Source organism: Leptodactylus fuscus, chromosome 5 (assembly GCF_031893055.1).
Source record: "Leptodactylus fuscus isolate aLepFus1 chromosome 5, aLepFus1.hap2, whole genome shotgun sequence".
NCBI classification, from domain to species: domain Eukaryota; kingdom Metazoa; phylum Chordata; class Amphibia; order Anura; family Leptodactylidae; genus Leptodactylus; species Leptodactylus fuscus.
Window position 1 is genome coordinate 150,832,965 of NC_134269.1, and position 20,107 is coordinate 150,853,071.

The 20,107-nt window shown below is 41.9% G+C and overlaps 1 protein-coding gene across 1 annotated transcript in view; it reads left to right on the top strand.

The window, feature by feature from the left end:
• Positions 1-19,508, top strand: part of POC1B (POC1 centriolar protein B) — a 52,674-nt gene extending 33,166 nt beyond the window's left edge. The window contains exons 11-12 of the mRNA XM_075274493.1: positions 18,582-18,770; positions 19,404-19,508. Of these exons, the coding sequence (XP_075130594.1) occupies positions 18,582-18,770; positions 19,404-19,508 (294 nt within the window). The remainder of the gene's footprint in view (positions 1-18,581; positions 18,771-19,403) is intronic.
• The last annotated feature ends 599 nt before the right edge of the window (positions 19,509-20,107 follow it).

The window sequence follows — 20,107 nt, forward strand, 5'->3', positions numbered from 1 at the left end:
ACATTAGGAGCTATTGAGTCCATTGGGCAGTCCTACCAGGAATAACAGCCTCTCCTCTCTGTCTTTGCATACAAGAATAGCTGTCGGTCACTGTTAGGCCCACCCACTGGACTCAATTACTACTTCCAAGCATAGATAGACTAGAATATTTTCCAAAAAAACTATGTATCAATGTGATTAGTAGGCCTGGTCATGATGTACAGCTGAGAAAGTTTGTGTGGCTGCCAGGGATACCAATGCATGGGATTCCAATGCCTACTCTCACTCTTTCTAGGGATTCATATAAATCACTTAATATGGAAGGGAGGAGGTCTGTTACTATGGAATATAGCAAGTAATAATCCATAAATGGCAGAAACACTAGTTGCAGATGGGGAACCTGGGAGGTAAATGTGACAATCGTGGAGCAACTTCCAGCAATCATTTATTTATTTAGTTTATTTGTATAGCTCCATCATATTCTGCAGCGCTTTACACACATTGTCAGTCACTGTCCCATATAGGGCTTACAATCTACATTCCCTATCAGTATGTCAGTGTGGGAGGAAACCATATTACATGGAACCTGGTCATTAGGGAACTGCCATTGTACAGCATAGACAAGTTGTAAACACCTGTAGGAGTAGGACAAAAGTCACCCCACAGCTCAAATGTTAACCAGCCACCCTCTACTTGCATCTGACACAGTTATATTACCACCCTAGCCTGCCATATCTCCAGTCCCTATAGGGTGGTAAATTCCTCCAGGAAAGGACTATTCCTCAAGAGTCTGTGAATGTGGGTGGGCCCATCGTCCTATAGAGTTTTTTTGATCTGCACCCAGACTAGTCTAGCTAGGCAGTATAGGGAGCAACTAAGGCTCTGGGAGACAGACAGTTGACCCTTTCAATATAGGCTTGGAGCCTGCCCTTCCCTTGGGAGTCTCTAAGTAGCTATTCATCCATATCTAGAAGCAGGGTTACCCAAGGAAAAATACTGACCTACGAGGCCAAGTAATACATGAGAAAGGTGGTTACTTTGTTTAACTCTGGACCCTTGCTGCACAAAAGAAATAAGGAAACTATTGAGGGCTTGAAAGAAGAACTTGGACACAAGTAAACAAATGTACTGTAGCATGTAGAGAAATGTGGCGAAGATAATAATCTTTATCAAATTCAGCCGTCCCACCGCCAAGAGCGAAAGGGGAGCCCAGATTCTCATTCTTGTTTTTAAACCAGAAGAGAATAGGGGGGATAGCATTATGTGTATAGAAGTCTGAGGGGTGCAGGAATAATCACCATGGTCAAATATTTTAAGTTAGACATTACCCTAAGCAGCCAAGTCATCGGCCCGACTCTTTAAGGAGTACAATTGACAAGCAGGTTTCAATATGAGGGTGAAGAGAAAAATTGCATTTGTGCAACTTTCTTGCAGGTTTTGTTTTTCGGCACATATGTATATACACATTCCATGTATAGAGCTTTCTTAAGGTGTCATTTTTGCAGGGCCAGATAGTGGCCACAAAGGCCACTACTTCTATTGAAGACCCTTTCATGGCACTTTTTGGTTTAGGAGAGGCCCGTTAATGTTTCTCCTTGATTTTTCATCTATATGTACTAGTACTTGTTCCTTTTGAAGTGGCTTGTGCCCTTTGGTAGTTTTCAAAATTTACATTAACCACATGAGGACCGCCGTACGTAAATTTACGGCCTCATGTGCTGGTACCTAAAGACCGGACTATTGCCGAAATACGTCCGGCCTTTAGGTACCTTTCTGGCGGGGGGAGGGGTGCGGGGGGGACAGGGGTTAGGTGTTACTAACACCTAACCCCTTCCTCCATAACGTCCAGTCGGAACTCAGTCCGACTGGACGTGTTAACCCTTTCGATCGCGCCGTGAAACATCACGGCGCGATCGAAAGGGATCCGCCGATAATTTAAAGTGATCGGCACCCCCCGCGGCGAGATCGAGGGGTGCCGATGTCAGTAACAGGTAGTCTGGGGTCTGGCCAGTGACCCCAGACTACCGGAGCCCCCACATACCTGGTGATCCTGCCAGGCGGTGGAGGAAGTGAGCGATGTGTCTCACTTCCTCTGCAGCTTACAGGACACGAGCAGGCTCATGTCCTGCTCGTGTCCTGTCTGCTACTGTGTAGAATCAGTTGATGCTTTCATCAAAGCATCAACTGATTCAAGTGTCCTAAAGGGACACATGAAAAAGTAAAAAAAAAGTTAAAAAAAAAATAATAAAGTGTATGAAAAAAGTAATAAAGTTCTAAAGTCCAAAAATCCCTTTTTTTCTATACAAAATGAATTATATAAAAAAAAGCACTAAAAATTAAAAAAAGCAATGCATATTTGGTATCGCCGCGTCCGTAACAACCTGTACAATAAAACTGAAATAATATTTAATGTACACGGTGAACGTCGGAAAAAAAAAACGGAAAAAACTCGCCGGAAATAATGATTTTTTGCCATCTCATCCTACAAAATATGCTATAAAAAGTGATCAAAAAGTCATATTCACCCCACAACAGTGCCAATAAAAAGCGCACATTTTCCCGCAAAAAATAAGCCCTCAACCAACACTGTCAACCGAAAAATAAAAATGTTACGTCTCAGAAGATGGCGATGCAAAAAACATTGATTTATGTCCCCATATGTGTTTTTGTTCTGCAGACTTAGTATCGCATAAAAAAATAACATAAATGAGGTATCGCCGTAACCGTACCGACCCGCAGAATAAAGGACACATGTTACTTATGCTGTACGCTGCATGGCGAAAAATTTAAAATGTAAAACTCAATGCAGGATTGATTTTTTTTTTTTTTAATCCAGCAAGAAAGAGTTAATAAAATGTAATCAGTAAGTTGTAGGCACCCAAAGATGGTGTCATTACAAAATGCATCTCATCCTGCAAACAACAAGCCCTTATATGGCCACGTCACCAGAAAAATAAAGAAAATATAGCATCTAGCAATGTCAAGGCAAAACCCCCCAAAAATCGCCAAATTATTAGAACACAACTGGCTGCGGCAGATAGGGAATATATAAGCTGTGCGAGCGAATATCAGGGGACACCCCAGATTTACAGCTTATGAGCGAAAAAACACCAGAAGTGACCCCCAAAGTGACCCCCAGAGTGACTCCCCCAATCATAGGAGCTACTGGGACATAGTAGGGAATTTGGTGTCTGCAATGTTCTCCGCACAGCTTATACATTCCCTCTTCGCCATCCGCTGTGCAGTCACGTCTGGGATACTAATACTCACTACACCCCCTGAGAAATTCTTTGAGGGGTGCAGTTTTCAAAATGGGGTCACTCCTTTGGGGAATCCACTTTTCTGGTACCTTACAGGCTCTACAAACATGACATGGCGTCCAGATACCAAACATCAAAATCTGTACTCCAAAAGCCGCATCGCGCTCCATCGCTTCTGCGCCCTGCTGTGTGCCCAAACTGCAGTTTATGACACATGTATGACACTGGTGTACCCAGGATAACGGACGTAATGTCATATGTGGGTATAAACTGATATTAGGGCACAGCTGGACGCAAAAGGGAAGAAGGGTTATTGGGTTTTTGGAGCACAGACGGTTTGGTTTTTGGATGCCATGACACTTTTGTAGATCTGAAACGCCAGTAAAGTGGAATCCCCTGATATGTGACCTTATTTTGGAAACTACACCCCTGAAGGATTTCTCCAGGGGTACAGAGAGCATTTTTAACCCCCAAGTGTTGCTATAACTTATTATCCATAAATGAATACGAAGCTGATTGTGAGAGGTGAAAATGACAATTTTTCCAGGAATACGTCATTTCAGTGCGTAATATGTTGTGCCCGCCTTGTATCAGAGATGAACGCTCTAAAAGCTGTTGTGCCCGGGATACCCGCTTACCAGTTTTTGGAGTGTCTCTGCTGACATAAGTTGGGCACAACATATCGGGCACTAAAATGGCGAATCTCTGGAAATTTTTCATTTTTAACTTCTCATTATCAGCTGTGATTTCATTTCTGGAAACTAAATAAATGCAACACTCAAGGGTTAAAAACGCTCGTTACAACACTTCATAAATCCCATCAGTGGGCTAGTGTCCAAAATGGGGTGACATGTCTGCGGATTCCACTTTATTGGCAATTCAGGGGCTTTGCAAAAGTGGCATGGTGTCCTAAAACCAAACTGTGCTCCAAAAACCAAAATAGCGCTCCTTCCCTTCTGTGCCCGGCTGTGCCCAAACAGCCATTTATACCCACATATGGCATTAAGTCCGTTATCCGGGGTACACCAGTGTCATACATGTGGGCATACACCGCTATTTGGGTACACAGCAGGGCGCAGATGTGAAGGAGCGATATGTGCTTTTGGAGTGCAGATTTAGATTCTTTGTTTTTGGACACCACGTCACATTTGCAGAGGCCCTAAAATTGTCCCTACAAAATGGGGTCACTTCTTGGTGAATTCCAGTTTACTGTCACCTGTGTAGTTTCTAAAATGGGGTCACAATGGGGGGTTTCCATTGTATTGATACTTTAGGGGCTCAGCTAATGCGACATGACACCTGAGAACTATTCCAGCCACTTCTGCTTTCTAAAAGCCAAATAGCGCTCTTTCCATTCTGAGCCCCACCGTATACCCATACAGCAGATTATGGCCACATATGGGGTATTGCCGTGTTAAGAAGAAATTGTGTAACAAACTCTGGGGGGCTTTTAATTCTTCAGCTACTTGCAAAATTAAAAATATGGCGCTAAATGGACGATTAATTGGAAAAAAAAAGTAATTTTTCATTTTTACGTCCCATTGTTAATAAAATCTGTGAATCAGCTGTGAGGCCAAAATGCTCACCAAACCCCTAGATAAATTCTATGAGGGGTGTAGTTTCCAAAATGGGGTCACTTTTAGGGGGTTTCCACTTTATTGGTACACTAGGGGCTCTGCAAATTCGACATGGCACCTGAAAAATATTCCAGCAAAATCTGCCCTTCAAAAGCCAAATAGCGCTCTTTCCATTCTGAGCCCCACCATGTTCCCATACAGTAGATTATGACCACATATGGGGCATTTCTGTGTTCAGGAGAAATTGTGTAACGAACTTTAGGGAGCTTTTTTTCCTTTATCCTCTTGTGAAAATGAAAAATTTGGGGCTAAATTGACAGTTTGTTGGAAAAAAAGTAAATTTTCATTTTCATGTCCCAATGTTAATAAAATCTGTGAAACAGCTGTAGGGTCAAAATGCTCACTCTACCCTTTGATATGTTTTGTGGGGGGTGTAGTTTCCAAAATGGGGTCACTTTTAGGGGGTTTCCACTGTATTGGTTCTCTAGGGGCTCTGCAAATCAGACATGGCACCTAAAATTATTCCAGCAAAATCTGCCATCCAAAAGCCAAATAGCGCTCCTTCCATTCTGAGCCCCGCCATGTTCCCATACAGCAGAATATGGCCACATATGGGGTATTGCCGTGTTCAGGATAAATTGTTTAACAAACTTTGGGGGGCTTTTACTCCTTTAACCCCTTGTGAAAATGAAAACTTTGGGGATAAAGTGACATTTTAGTAATTTTTCTTTTACACATTCCAATGTTAGTAAAATCTGTGGAACAACTGTAGGGTCAAAATGCTGACTATACCCCTTGATGAATTCTGTGAGGGGTGTAGATTCTAAAATGGGGTCACTTTTGGGGGGTTTCCATTGTTTTGGTACGCTAAGGGCTCTGCAAATGTGACATGGTGCCTGAAAATTATTCCAGCAAAATATGCTGTTCAAACACCCAGTGTCACTCCTTCCCTTTCGTGCACTGCCGTGTGCCCAAAAATCAGTTTACACCCACATGTGGGGTATTTCTGTGCACGGGAGAAATTGTATAACAAAATGTGAGATGCATTTTCTCCTTTAACCCTTTGTGAATGTGTTAATTTTAGGTCTAAATGAATGTATTAGTGAAAAAAAATGAAATGTCTAAATTTGACCTCCATATTATTTTTATTCTTATGAAATGCTTAAAGGGTTAACAAACATCCCAAATGCTGTTTTGAATAATTTGAGGGGTGTAGTTTTGAAAATGGGGTGATTTATGGGGGTTTCTATTATATAGGCCTTTATAATTCCTTTCAGAACTGAAGTGTTCCCTAAAAAATTAGTTTGAGGAATTTTCTTGTAAATCTGGAAAATCGCTGTTACACTTGTAAGCCTTGTAACGTCCAAAATGAATTAAAAGACGATCAAAAGATGATGCCGATATAAAGCAGAGATATGGGAGATAATATTTATTCATGTATTTGGATGGTATGACTATCTGCCTGAAAAGCAGAGAATTTCACATTTTGAAAATTGCAATTTTTTCCAAATTTCCATCAAATTTGCTAGTTTTTTTATAAATAAATACAAAAATATTGATTAGTGTTTACCACTAACGTGAAGTATAATGTGTTACGAAAAAACAATTTCAAAATCACTTGTGTAAGTTAAAGCGTCTCAAAGTTATTGCCATTTAAAGTGACACATGTCAGTTTTGAAAAAAGAGGCCCGGTCCTTAATGTACTTCTGGGCCTGGTCCTTAACCGGTTAAATATTCAAAACTGAAATATTCGAGGATTAGTCTAGTACATAGGGTGACTATGAACACTTCCTACTTTTTACAAAATAGGTTAGTTTAGGATACCATGCGGAAACATTTATGCAAATGGTGTGTAAATGGTTTATGATCTTGCATAATACCCTGCAATAAAATCTATTTATGGCTCCAATCATTGCATTCTTTGAGTTTGTTTGCAGGTCAGCAGTTGGGCGTGTGTAAATTTCTAGTTTCTTGCACAACCTTCTATTGAGTAGATGTTATTTTCTTATTGAACACTGGTAGCAGAGCAACAAAGCATAGATGTCAGTAAAAGGCTTAAGTAACGTTTATGTCAACATGATTTATTCTTCTGTACTAGTCTTAGATTAAATGAGCAATTTCCTGGCAGTTGGAGGTTTAGACGTTCCAGGTGTTATTTCTGTCTCGGAGCTTCCTGAGATCACTGTACTTGTAAACCGTGACCCTGTCTTTACAGCCGTCACTTGATTTTCCTCACTGGGCTGGGAACTTGAGCTCAGGCCATCACTCTCACAGCTGATACTGAGGCATGCAAAAAATGCCCGACAGCTATCAACCCACACATCCAGCAACAACTGGTTCCTTCCTCTCTTCCTGTGGAAGAGTAACATCCTCTAAGAAGAAATCTACCCTGAGGAATGCAAGCTCTAACAGGAGGGCTTTCACACAGGAAATTATTCATGTGCCACTTACAGAAAAGTGCTTCTGTAGCTTGGACTGTCAACTCATAATGAGCTTCCTGCTGACCTAGAACATGCTGGAGTCCGATCTGGCTCCATACTAAATACCAGTTTGTTTTGTGCACCTTTGCAAACATCTCACCATGTTGTGCAACTTTTCTTAATTGTTTATACTGGCATAAGTCGTTACATTTTTACTCTTCTGAATCGCACTCCTTATATTAAGAGTAAGACGACTCAGGTTTGTTGTTGACTTTACACTCTGCTGCTGTGAAAAAAAACGTTCTTTATGCAGTCCGATTTAATTTTCTTCTGAAAAAAATAGCCTGGCGTAAAAGAGAGCAGTGGCAGTCACACTTCATGCCTTGCTTCTAGTTATATCAGGAGTGAACAGGATAGCAATAATGAAAGATACATGTGGGGATGAAGGGTAGGAAGATGGGATCGGGTACTCTTAGGGTCAGTTCACACGTGAAAACCGCCTAGCTTATTTGTGCGAGGTAAAAAACCTCGAGGAGTTTTTTTGACGCTGTTTTTTGCATTCCACGCGGTTTTTGACGAGGTTTTTGACGCGGTTTTCGCTAGCGGTTTTCGCTAGGGTTTTTTTTTCCTATATGTGCTATAGAAACTGCAGGCGAAAACCGCGCGTTTTTTTGCAAAAAACCGCGCGGTTTTGTGTGCAAAAAACCGCGCGGTTTTTTACCGCGCGGTTTTCGCCTCCCATTCACTTCTATGCAATTCTTCAGGCGTTTTCTGCCTGAAGAAAGGTCATGTCGCTTCTTCAGGCGGAAAACGCTAGGAGGAAAAAAAAAGCTAGTGGTCTACATAGACCACCATGTTAAAGGAGAGGTTTTTGAAGCGAATTCCGCTGTCAAAAACCTCCCCTTTGCCCACGTGTGAACTAGCCCTTAGCATATTTGTGGGGGGTTTTAGTTATTTTATATAGTCTAGCTTAGAAATACAGAAAATCTTCAATGAGAGTGGAGAGATGATGGCAAAAACAGGAATAAAGGATACATCTATTATACACATTTTATTATAAAACTTTTGTATAACCAGCCTGAAATTAGCATTGTAAGCTACTTACTACTTACCAATTCTGTCATCCAGAGCCCAGACACTTAAGATTTCATTTAGGTAGATGATGTTCGGGATAGCGCTCAACAAAACAGATGTGAACCCTTCCAAAGGCTTTTCCTGCAGATAAAAATGACTACAGTATCAAATTGGCGTACAAACGATAAAGGTAAACGTGCGTCACCTGAAAGGGAGAACTGGAGACTCAATGAGGTCAGTATGTCTTTTTCATCTTTGTGCATCATGAACTGGTGTAAAAGTTATTCATCACTGGACGGACCCTTTACTGTGACCAAAAAACATTATATAGAAATGGGTTGATAAGCCATAGGTTGGTACGCCCTTCTTTACAAAAAGGGAGATAAGCTGAAATCTCACCTGGCTCTTTGTTCTTACATTCACAATAACATATTAGAATATTGTGGGGTGTAGCAGTATTAAACAGGGCTCCAGACTGCTCATTTACATATTGAAAAATAGATTAATATCTCAGCTATAGAGGCATGGATCTTCATGGGGAAAAAGGTGTTCTGTTCAGGTGAGCCTGACCCAGGGGTGAACCTAGCTTTTTTGCCGCCTGAAGCGGACGACAGAGAGCCGCCCACCCTTCCCCCGGGAGGAGGGGGTGGAGCAGAGTGGGTGGGGTGGATGGGGGAGGCGTTAGCAGGCAGGGAGAGGACCTGCTCTCTGCTAAGGGGAGGCCACTGGAGCAGCGCTGCATCCACAGGGCCTCCCCAATCCACCACTCGCTTCCCGTTCCGGGCTACCGAGACGGTGACGCTGAGCCAGTCCAGGACCGCTCACGAGAGGTGCGGCGCTGGCCTGACCTATCTAACTAAGTTGCTAGTTTAATATGCTGGTAACAGATTCTCTTTAAACCTCATCTACAGAGACCACTGCTCAGGAATGAGCAAATACTAATATAGTTGCTGCGGGCATTTTCAATGCTTATCGGTTGGTAGCATATAGTTCTTTATAAAGAGGGGATCTGCTGCCAAAATCTTATTTAAAACTTAAACAAGTTGTCTATTTTTGCCTGGACAATCCCTTTAAGGCCTATTTACATGTGCAGAAGAAAAGCATTAAAAGAGCAACAATTTAGAATGTCCATTAAGGGCCCCTTCACACGGAGGATACGCTGGCTGATTCTGAACGTGTAAACGTTCCGAATCAGCGGCGTTTAAAACAGATCCCATTGCTTTCTATGGGTGCCGGCATACGTGCGCTCCCCATAGAAATGAATGGGCTGTTTTTTTCCATTCATTTCTATGGGGAGCGCACGTATAAAGCTCCCATAGAAAGCAATGGGATCTGTTTTAAACGCCGCTGATTCGGAATGTTTACACGTTCCGAATCAGCCAGTGTATACTCCGTGTGAAGGGGCCCTAACACTCTTTTGAAGGCTTCCACATAGGCCAATGCACACTGCATGGGGGAGGGATGGTCGCTCGTGCAATAGTTTATTTCCCCCTGCACTGCATAGTCCCAGCCACACATGACGGCTGATTGCCCTTTGACATCATGGACCTCTTCAGCGGCTTCAGTGGAAGGGATCCATGATGTCACAGCCAGTAAAGTGTTTCACTTTGAGAAGATGCCATAGCTGAAGGACTGGAATGCATTTAGTGGACATCGGAGCATCACCTTCCCCGGATGACACTTAAAAAAAAAATCCATTGACACCGTCTTTAAGGCCTTATTACCTGTTGCATAAAGTACATCCATGGACAGCACCTATTCATATGAACCATTTGGATGTGTAGTGTCCATCTTTAATCCATTTTTCGTGTTAGTGAGTAACAGGTCAACCTGTGGACTGCCATGCCCCAGAATGCTCTAATACTTCTTCTTTCCCTTCTTTGAGTGACAGGAACAAGGGGGCTAAGCTGAAATCTCACCTGTTCCTGTCACTCAAAAAGGGAGAAGAGAAGGAGAACATACCTGGGCAGTGTGGGGCATAGTAGTTTGGAGCGATGAAGCTGCCCTTAGTGCTCCAGATTGCTATTTGCATGTTCTAAAAGAAATGAGTATTTCTTCAAAGGAGGCAATGCTATCAGCTGAGCCTAATACTAGTTTAATATGCTTCACCCTCATGATAAACTACTCCCTTTAAATTGCTATACTTTGATCCATAAACTTTAATGTGCATGATTAGTCTTAAGATAGACCAAAATAGAGCATGCCACGGATCAATAGGAACCAATCCCAGATATGTACTACTGCTCCCAGCAGTCAGAGAAAAAACAAACACACTTCAATTAGATATAAAACAAACTACTGTTAAATGTAACATTTTAATACCCAAAGAGTTCAGTGCTATATGTTAAAGATAAGAGAACGCAAAACAGTTTTAAAAAGTAAAAGGAGGAAAGCTGAATAAACCCGATAACCTAGAGTCCTGCCCTCGCAGTATATGTGATATCTGAAGAAACCTTTTGATCTTTGACCCCCATACCAATTTAATCTACTGATGACACATGCATAAACTCTATATTCACTAATGATATATACATGAACAATATAATTCAGAAACACATGCATGCTTCTGATACACAGTTCTCTTAGGCTAAGGTCACATCTGCTTTCGAGTCACTCCATTACAGTTTCTGCCTGAAATTGGTGGGCGAGAAAGTCCTACAAGCACAACTTTTTTGACCGCCACTTTTAGATTACAAATAGAGATGAGCGAGTACTGTTTGGATCAGCTGATCCGAACAGCACGCTCCATAGAAACGAATGGATGCACCTGGTACTTCCGTTTTGATGGCGGCCAGCCACTTAACCCCCCGCGTGCCGGCTACGTCCATTCATTTCTATGCGAGCATGCTGTTCGGATCGGCTGATCCGAACAGTACTCGCTCATACAAATAATGGACCATCGATGGACCTTATCATGGTCAATGGGGTCAATAGCGCAGATGTGAACTTAGACTTACTAGTGTATCCATTGCAAGCATTCTGACATTATTTTCATTGTATTTTGTGTCTCCGGTTCTGCTGGCGCTGAGCGGTTTCCATTGCTTTCCTGCTCTAATTGCGCAGGTCACATGGTTATTTTTAGCACTTACTGTGTGCTTCAGTGTTTTTGTAATTTATGTAAGTGTTGGAGTGTTTTCCTTCCTGGGATGTTAAATTTAGACTTGGCTGTCTGTTATGGAATTTCTCACCTTTAGAAATCTACAGCCGTACAATTACTTCAGTCAGCTCACACAGCTTTACTTAATAGTAGGAAACTTTGGGATTTGGTGTTTTTGTTATTATAAATTTTAGTTTTTCTAGACTTTTAAAATGTTTTTCAGTCTGACAATTAATTTCATTTTGAAATTGTGATATTGTAACACATCGCTGCTTAAGTTTTTCTTCTATTGTCGTCTCACCAGCCTACGAAAATACTTCACCAATTTAAAATAAGCAGAAAGTAGTTAAAAAGATTTTATGGAGTTGTAATATTGATGACTTATCCATAATATAGGTCATCAGTAGCAGATCAGTGAAGGTCACAAATTTTGGAACTCTACAAGCCTGATATTGATCAGCTCTTAGGGGGCGTTCACACTTGCACTGTTGTCCGCCTGCCATGATTCTGCCAAAATTGCAGAAAAACAGCTTGGGGACAGCTTGCATACAATCAGTTTAAAAACCCATTCATTTCAATGGGTATTTAAAGGAATCCACAAGTGTCTGTATGCAGCCTATCCCCCATGAAACCGCTTTTTTTCCATGGACGTAAAATCTGACATGCAGGACTTTGTGTCTGTGAAAATAAAGCGGTTTCACGGTGGAGAGGCTGAATACAGACACCTGCGGATTGCTTTACAAACACATTGAAATGAATGGATTTTTAAACTGACTGTATGCAAGCTGTCCCCAAGCTGTTTTTCTGCAATTTCGGCAGAATCACGGTGGGTGGACAGCAGCGTAAGTGTAAACGCCCTCTTAGGGTCATAATACTTTATGACAAGTCTTCAAGATTCTGATGTTCTTTTGCCATTGGGTTGGAAATACGGAGGTTGTCTTCAAGAGATATTCCCTTTCAATATGGATCTTTTATTAAATGAACATATAAAATATATATATTGTTTCTTTGTGAGTATACACATAAGCCAGTGACTGAATAGTTCACCAAATGCAGCTTGATTTAGGCCTTCCCTTAAAAGGAGTCTACCATTACCAAAACTGGTTTTAAACCACTTGTATGCTGCTGTACAGATATTTTGTGGCATAGTGAATGTATCTTTCATGCAGTTTTGTTGTCCATCTGTTGTGGATGCTGCAAATCACTGTCCATGGGATATGCCAGTCTCTGTTCTGGGGGTGGCACTGGGTGTTCCAGCAGGTGTGGCACCAAACTGTTTGCACCAAACAGCTAATTTGCACATGAAATAAAAAGTTAAAACCCTATGACTGCTCTTCATAGAAGAATGCACTGAATAGAAGAAGAGTATGTTCCCTATGCTACTAACCAACCCTGCAGCAGCATATATATGGTTTAGAATTGATTTTGATGATGGTAGACTCCCTTTATAGGAAGCCCACCACCTCCCCAAGGATATTCAGCTGCCACCATCACATTACAGAGCACATTACAGTGATGAACCTCATACCTCTGGTTCACGTGTTTTGCAGATCTGGAGAAAAACAACTGTGAAATTGTATGTAAACCAGGCAGTTGGTGCACTAGGGGCGGAGCTTCAGCTCCCTGCTACTCAGACCCCTACTATCTCCAGCCTGCACAACCCCATGCAGTGGGAGCTGATCCTTACATAGCTATGACATCACCCATCCTAATGCTGAAGGCCCGCCCCCAGTGCACAGACTGCCTCATTTTCATAAAATTTTAAATTAGTTTTTCTTCTAATTTACATAAGTGACATATATAAAGATTATCACTGCCATGTGCTCTGTAACATGGTGATAGTAGTTGCATATACTTGGGAGAGGTGCTAGACTCCCTTTAATGACAAAGGACTGCAATTATATATAAAATGGTTTCATCTTTACCCATATATAAACCCCCATGTATGTAAGGTATATCACACTAAAAAGTGGAGAATAAATGATAAGAATGTGTCTTAAGTGGTGAACTTGTGTAGCGCTGCAGAAAATGAACAATGACAGTATAGTTTGTTTTCAAGTCAGAACATGTTGTAGTATTCAGACTCTCATGACTATGTAGAGAATTGCAGAACAAAGTATTTTATTCTGAGAAACGGAAGCACAAATGGCCCTTTGTTATCTCTGTGGTGGGACTAGCAAATACTAAGAGGATGTGGTCAGGGGTGACACTGTTGCACATCCAGGATGTGGTGTACTGTGTCATGTAGCAAATGCAAAGTGTGTTTTCCATGTTCACTAGTGAATAAATCTGGTGTTGTTCTAGCATCTGACCACTTCATAAGAAGTTGTTCTGTATTTTGTATTTATTTAGATTATTGAAACCATTTATAACCCAAGGTTCTATCTATGCAGTACAGTATTGTCGCCTCCTGCTCACTACACGGTGTGTGCATTAGACCTGAGATGGCCATTTTCTTTCCAGAGCAGTCTTCTGAAGCAATTCTGTCGAAATAAGGCTATAGGTGGGATTTCTCCATTGGCACCTTAGTGTCTCTGGTGGGATTGCAAGTGTTTTATCACTGTGTATTACTGGGCCTATTAATATTAAGAGTTCTATTGGGAGGTTTTTTTTGGAGGCTGATTTTGAGGCGGATTCAGCTTCAAAATCAGTGCCCAAAAACTCAGTGTGCACTGACCCTAAGGTCTAGTTCACACGGGGCCACAGAATCTGCGTCAAAATCCTGCCGCCTCCTATTGAAATCAATGGGAGCCAATCATTTCCTTTTTCTGTGAGTAACCGCTTTTTCCGCTCCCTGAAAAAAGATGAGAGATGCCCTTTCTTCAGGCGGAGTCTGTGGCTAATTCAGCCGCAGCGTCCACCTCACAACACCACCCTCCGGACTAGGCCCATTTATTTGGGCCTAATCCGGAGCGGAAAGCCATAACTGGATGCAGGGCACTGCAGCAGCATCCCGTCATGGCAGCTGCGACGGAATGTGTTCACGCGGAACCCCGTGAACTAGCCTTAAGGGTCCATTCACACAGAGTTTTTTTGGTGAAGAAAAAATCTGCTTCAGGAATTAGGAAATTTGCCAATTCCACGTGGATTTTCCGCCTCCCATTGACTGCGTTGGTTTTTGCAGGCGTCTGAAGAAAGTTTTTTTTTCCGCTAGCGGGAGAAAAAAAGCTAGCGGAACCCATAGAACTCTATGGAGAGGCTTTTTTTTTTTCATGTGAATTCTGTCACGGAATCAGCACCAAAAAACTCTGTGTGAATGGACCCTGAGATGTTTGGAACAGCCTCCCTGCCAACAGCCTTCAAAAACTGTGTGTAAGTGTTCCTTGAAAAATGTATGCTGTTTTGCAGGCAAAGGGTGGTCACACCAAACATTCATTTGATTTAGATTTCTCTCTTATTCATTCAGTTTTTATTTTGTTCATTAACTTAACACTTTTATGTTTGAAAACATTCTTACTTTGCAGCATTTTTCCGATAGATAATATCAGTGGTGTAACGATCGTGTTTGCAAGGGGTGCAACTGGTCCCAGCAGGGTGCGGTGCCCGTGAGCAGCTGAGGATGGCCGAGGGCCCCTTTACCCTGCCAGGATCAGTTACAGTCACATCCCCTGCGACCATGATTGTTACATCACTGATAGTATCCATCGTAAAAATGTCGCTTGGCCCTTTTCAATAGATGCTAGCCCAGGAGTGTGACTTATAATAATAAATACTTATTGCGTGGGTTTCCTCTGGGAACTCAGGTGTCCTCCCACAACCCCAAAGACATACTGATAGGGAATGTAGATTGTGAGCCCTATATGGGACAGTGACAATGTCTATAAAGCGCTGCCGAATATGATGGCGCTATATAAGTAAGCATAATAAAATAAATAAATATTTGCTCACCTCTCCTGGGCTCAGTGTTCTCTCCAGTTCTCTTCTATCTTGTGACTGAAGCCTGTGATTAGTCCCCATCGGTCACATGGGCTGCAGCAGCGTAATGACGTCAGTGTGCTCCCATGTGGCCGCTGAGGACCTATCACAGACCTCAGCAGTGACATCTGAACATGGTCGAAGATGCTGAAGACAGCCAGGATGCCTAGGCAAAGTGAGTATTAGTGTTTGTTTTATTCACTTTCCCTGGGCCTCTGATCATTATACTCTGGGGTCTAAGGAGACTCCAGAATATAATAATAGCACCATAGCGGATGGTGGCTGTTGGGAGCATATAATACTGTGTGGGAGCCACTGCTGGGCATATAGCACTGTGGGGGCTGGAGGGAAACTATTGGGCATATAATACTGCGTGGGAGCCACTGGTGCGTATTTAATACTGTGTAAGGGGCCACTGTTGGGCATATAATACTGTGTGGGAGCCACTTTGGAGCATATTATACTGTGTGGAACCGCTTCACTATTCAGATCACGTCATCTGTTTTATAGCAGCCGTGCACTATTATTGCAGGCTGTAATAACATTGTTTGATGATTATAAAACTGATGCTGTGCAATGTGAATAGGGAAAGAGCTACAGCACTCACAGAAACATCACAGTAACTTCAAAGAATTGGTCAGCAGGAGCCCTAGGTGTTGGACTCCCACTGATCTTTATATCTCTTAGACTGTTAGGACCCTACAGATCAGCTGTTTCCCAAAGCATGCAGCTCCCAGTATAGTTTTTATATGCTAGGCGCTGCGCTCCTCACTCATCATATTCTTGATAACTGCAGTTTTGGGTACTACAGCTTTATCCCTTTCAAGTATCTGAGATACCGCTGTATCACCCTTAACAGTCCCTGTCTAAAATCTGTTATAGGGGGCAGGGAGCCCTGGTTAAAAGTTTGCACCCAGGCCCACAAGACACTTGTTACGCCACTGGGTGCTATGGATCCTGGAACATCCCTTTAGACCAGTATAGGCCCAATGCTTCTGCCAGCAATCTGGTAATGATGATCTATCTTTATAAATCCCAGCAAACCCTATTGAATCTCTGAATATAGAAATTTTCCTTTCACTGACAGAAAGCCGTAATCTTGGTAATGGTAAGGGGCAGCAGAAGTCGTCGTTGTAAGGTGATTAACCCTCTTTAACCTTGTTTATGACCCAGTCACCTTGCACTTGTTCTGCTTACCATAGATATGGAAATAACTGCCTAGTGTTCAGACAGCTGGTTTCCAAGCTGTTTTATGAGGATCGTGGCGGTTTTAGGATATACTTGTCATTAGACGGGATAACTGCTGCAAAATGCTCATTTAGTGCATTACACAGAACATTTATCTCTATGGGTGCCATATAATGCTGCATTTCTACTGCAGTTGCTGTAACAATGTGAAATGTGTTGTTTGTTCTGCTTTATATTGTTTTCATGCTCATGTCAAAGTGTTCTTGGTTTTGAGTTCTTTCTTGACATGGTTAAATGAGCGTAAGCCTGTTTTCACCTATGTCAGAGGTGGAGGGGAGAATGGGCCTGAGATTGTCTAAACTAACATGCGGTTGAGTGACTAAAGAATTCTATTCATATGTATGGAATCTGTAATACGCCTCTCTGTGCCACCTAAAGAGGCAGAGCTGCCGATATGTATAGATCAGGTACTATAAAATATTGGAACTGATTGGAGCCTGGGAAGAGCATTAACATGAGGGCCTGTAGATTTGCCAAAACTCTGTAGCCTCAGTTGGTTGCAGGATGGTACATCCTTTTGTTGGGTATTGTGACTGCTGATTAGCAGCACCCACACCAACCAGCTGTTAGAAAGGCCTTTAGCACTCATGTGAGCACTGAGACCTTGTCACGGTTTATTTTGGTCTGTGCACATACACTGACAGTGCATGATTTTGCAGCTTTATCCCACTGAAATAAACAGGACAAAGCTGCAATGGCATGGACAGCTGCTACTAAGTTAGACTATGCGCAGGTAGACTGATAAGAAGCCATAGACCTCACACTAGCACCACAAACCCTCCAATAAAGTCATCGATGGGAGTGCCAACAATTAGACCTCCACCGATCTTCCCTAAGGATAGGATCAATACCTTGATTCTCGAAAACCCCTTTGATTATGTTTCAGATGTCAAACTTACTACAATAATGGTTAACAAGCTAACTGGAATTGATGATTGACCATTTATTGCTTTGTACGAGAGGTTGCTAACATGGGTACCCTGTTTTTAGCCTATATTGGTGGTATACATTGGAAGGACTCCAGACATAGACGCCAAATAAAGTCTGTAATGTATAATTTATCCCACTGTAGAGGCATTGGGTGGGATACATTACAAGCAAGCTTCTATGGTAACTACAGAGAGCACCTTAACAACATAAGCGCTCCCAATGTAATGATGCAATTACTTCTCCACAACACCCCCCCCCCCCCCCTCCCTCACCCTATAGCAACATTGCCCTTACTCACAGCACAACCATCAGCCCTATCCCTTCAACTGAGCTGCTAGACTTTGAGGGGACAAAAAGGAAGACCCCAGACTCTCTGCCAGCCTGCTTTACCTACAGAGAACTAATTCACAAAGTGACACTGGTGCTGTTCTCTTATGTGCTGCTTCATTCCTTCCCCCCCTTCTTTACGCTGGGGGTACAAATTGGGAGGATCCCCCAGTGTATATCTTTGTTTTAAAGCTGCAATATATCTCACTGTATGGGCAAAGAAACCACTGTGAGCATATACTTTCTTTTTCTATATAATCCTTTATGGGATAGAATTGTTTATTTTGTGATTTCATGCATTTTTATTCAGTATACCTATGTTATCTAACTTGTCACTAGCCAAAGTGACACACTTCTACCCTCTGTCTGTTGAACAGCGCTCAGGGAATATGTTTGGTGTTTACGAACCTCCTGTCACTTATTTGATGTCAACAGGGTCTTTACAAACTGTAAGCATTTACTTTTGTTGTCGAAAAATTGTACAATGAAAGGTTACTATATTTTCCATTATGTGCACAATTGTATACAAAGGGAATTCTGTACATGTGGAGATAATGTTTCATCTATGCCCTTTCCCAGCAAGTGTCCCAATACCAAAAACGTGACAATTGTCAGATTGTGAAATGTGTGCAAAAGGGGCCACCTTTCCAAGAATCTCTCTCATCTGTGCATTTTTGGCAGCTAGACCAGCATATTAACCCCAATATACTTATGCTATGATTTATTTTTGTTTTATTTTTTTTATAATGCATAGGTGCAGCATTCGTATCATTTTAATGAGAACCCCAGAAGGAGTGCCAGTGTGGAGTCTCTACCGCAGCCCAGTACCTCAAAGAGAAGAGTACCCAAAGAAGAACATTCCACATATGACAAACCAGTTTCCCAATATTCATTGAGCAACACTTTGGAACATATTGTGGACCAGCTTAGTATATTGACTCAGGTATATTTTATGCACATAAAAATGACTTACACTCTGCTCTTACATTTCATTCATAGGTTGGCATTTCTAGAAGATACACATTGCTCTGCAAAAAAGACCCATATATACCCATTATATATACAGTTTATGACCATCAATACTGGTTATAAACTGTATATATGATGGTGCCCTGGAGCTTTGATGATTCACTTTGGAGACTGCAGCAAGGAGGCAAAGGTCTCGTTTTTTCAGCCTTCCTTGTTGCTATTTGGACCTCTAGTGACGTCACAGACTCCACTCTACGGATCTGAAGCCAGAGTGGAGCAGAGTGTGTCAGGTGACTGAGAGTCAGAGTGTCTGCAAAGGAGGCAGCAGAGCAAGACCCCCCCCCCCTTCCTTTTGCACTGCAAATCAGTGTGTAAATAGCAAAGCATTAAAAGATAAGTCAGATGGTATATATCATCTTCTCAATCCAGTTACAGAAGGTATATGAAAGCTGAAGTCTTTATCAAGCACTTTCCCTTAAACATTTTTTGAAGACTGTGTAGCTCTTTCTTGTATGTTATGTTACCTTATATTTTGGGCAGAATTTACTATTGTAGAAGGGAAAGGAGTTGCCAATGCTACTTTATCAGTAAATACGTTGTTTTACAGACTGTTTCAATATTGGAGCAACGATTGACATTGACAGAAGACAAACTCAAGGAATGCCTTGAAAATCAGCAAAGGACCTCAACACAAAATTCTGAATCTGATTGAGAGGAATGTGTGATTGCAGCACCGCAAGATATTCTCCTATGAATGTTTATTTTTATTAAATATTATTTAGCATTTCTTGTATATAATAATGATTTTTTTTTTAAACACTATAAGGGTAAATTCACACAGCAGAAATGAATTGATATTTAAAGCGGACATCTGCTTCAGACTCCTCTTCATTTCTTCTACACATCCCTCGGCTCGAGCTGAGGCCTCTGTGTCAAGATTGAGCAGGAAGCTTATTTTTTCAGCGCCCTGCTCCGATCTCTGCCTCCCGTAGAAAACCCATGGGGAGCAGAATCTGGGGGCGGAATCCACCTCAAAATCAGCGTCAGGTTCAATTGTGTGAATATACCCTAAGTGTGATGTTATGCTGTTCTTCAGGTATGTGATTCTTAAAAGGTATTGCCTTTACAATCAGTACATCTGAAATGGAAACTTAAGCACATTTGCAAATGTGTGCGTATACATAAATTATGTCTTCATGTTCACAGAGTACAAACAAGCCTTACATAACAGTCATACTCCCATTTGTCTGCTCCTTCTTTCCAGATGGATGACTGCAGGATCGGTGTACACGGTTTGTAGTCTGTTACCAT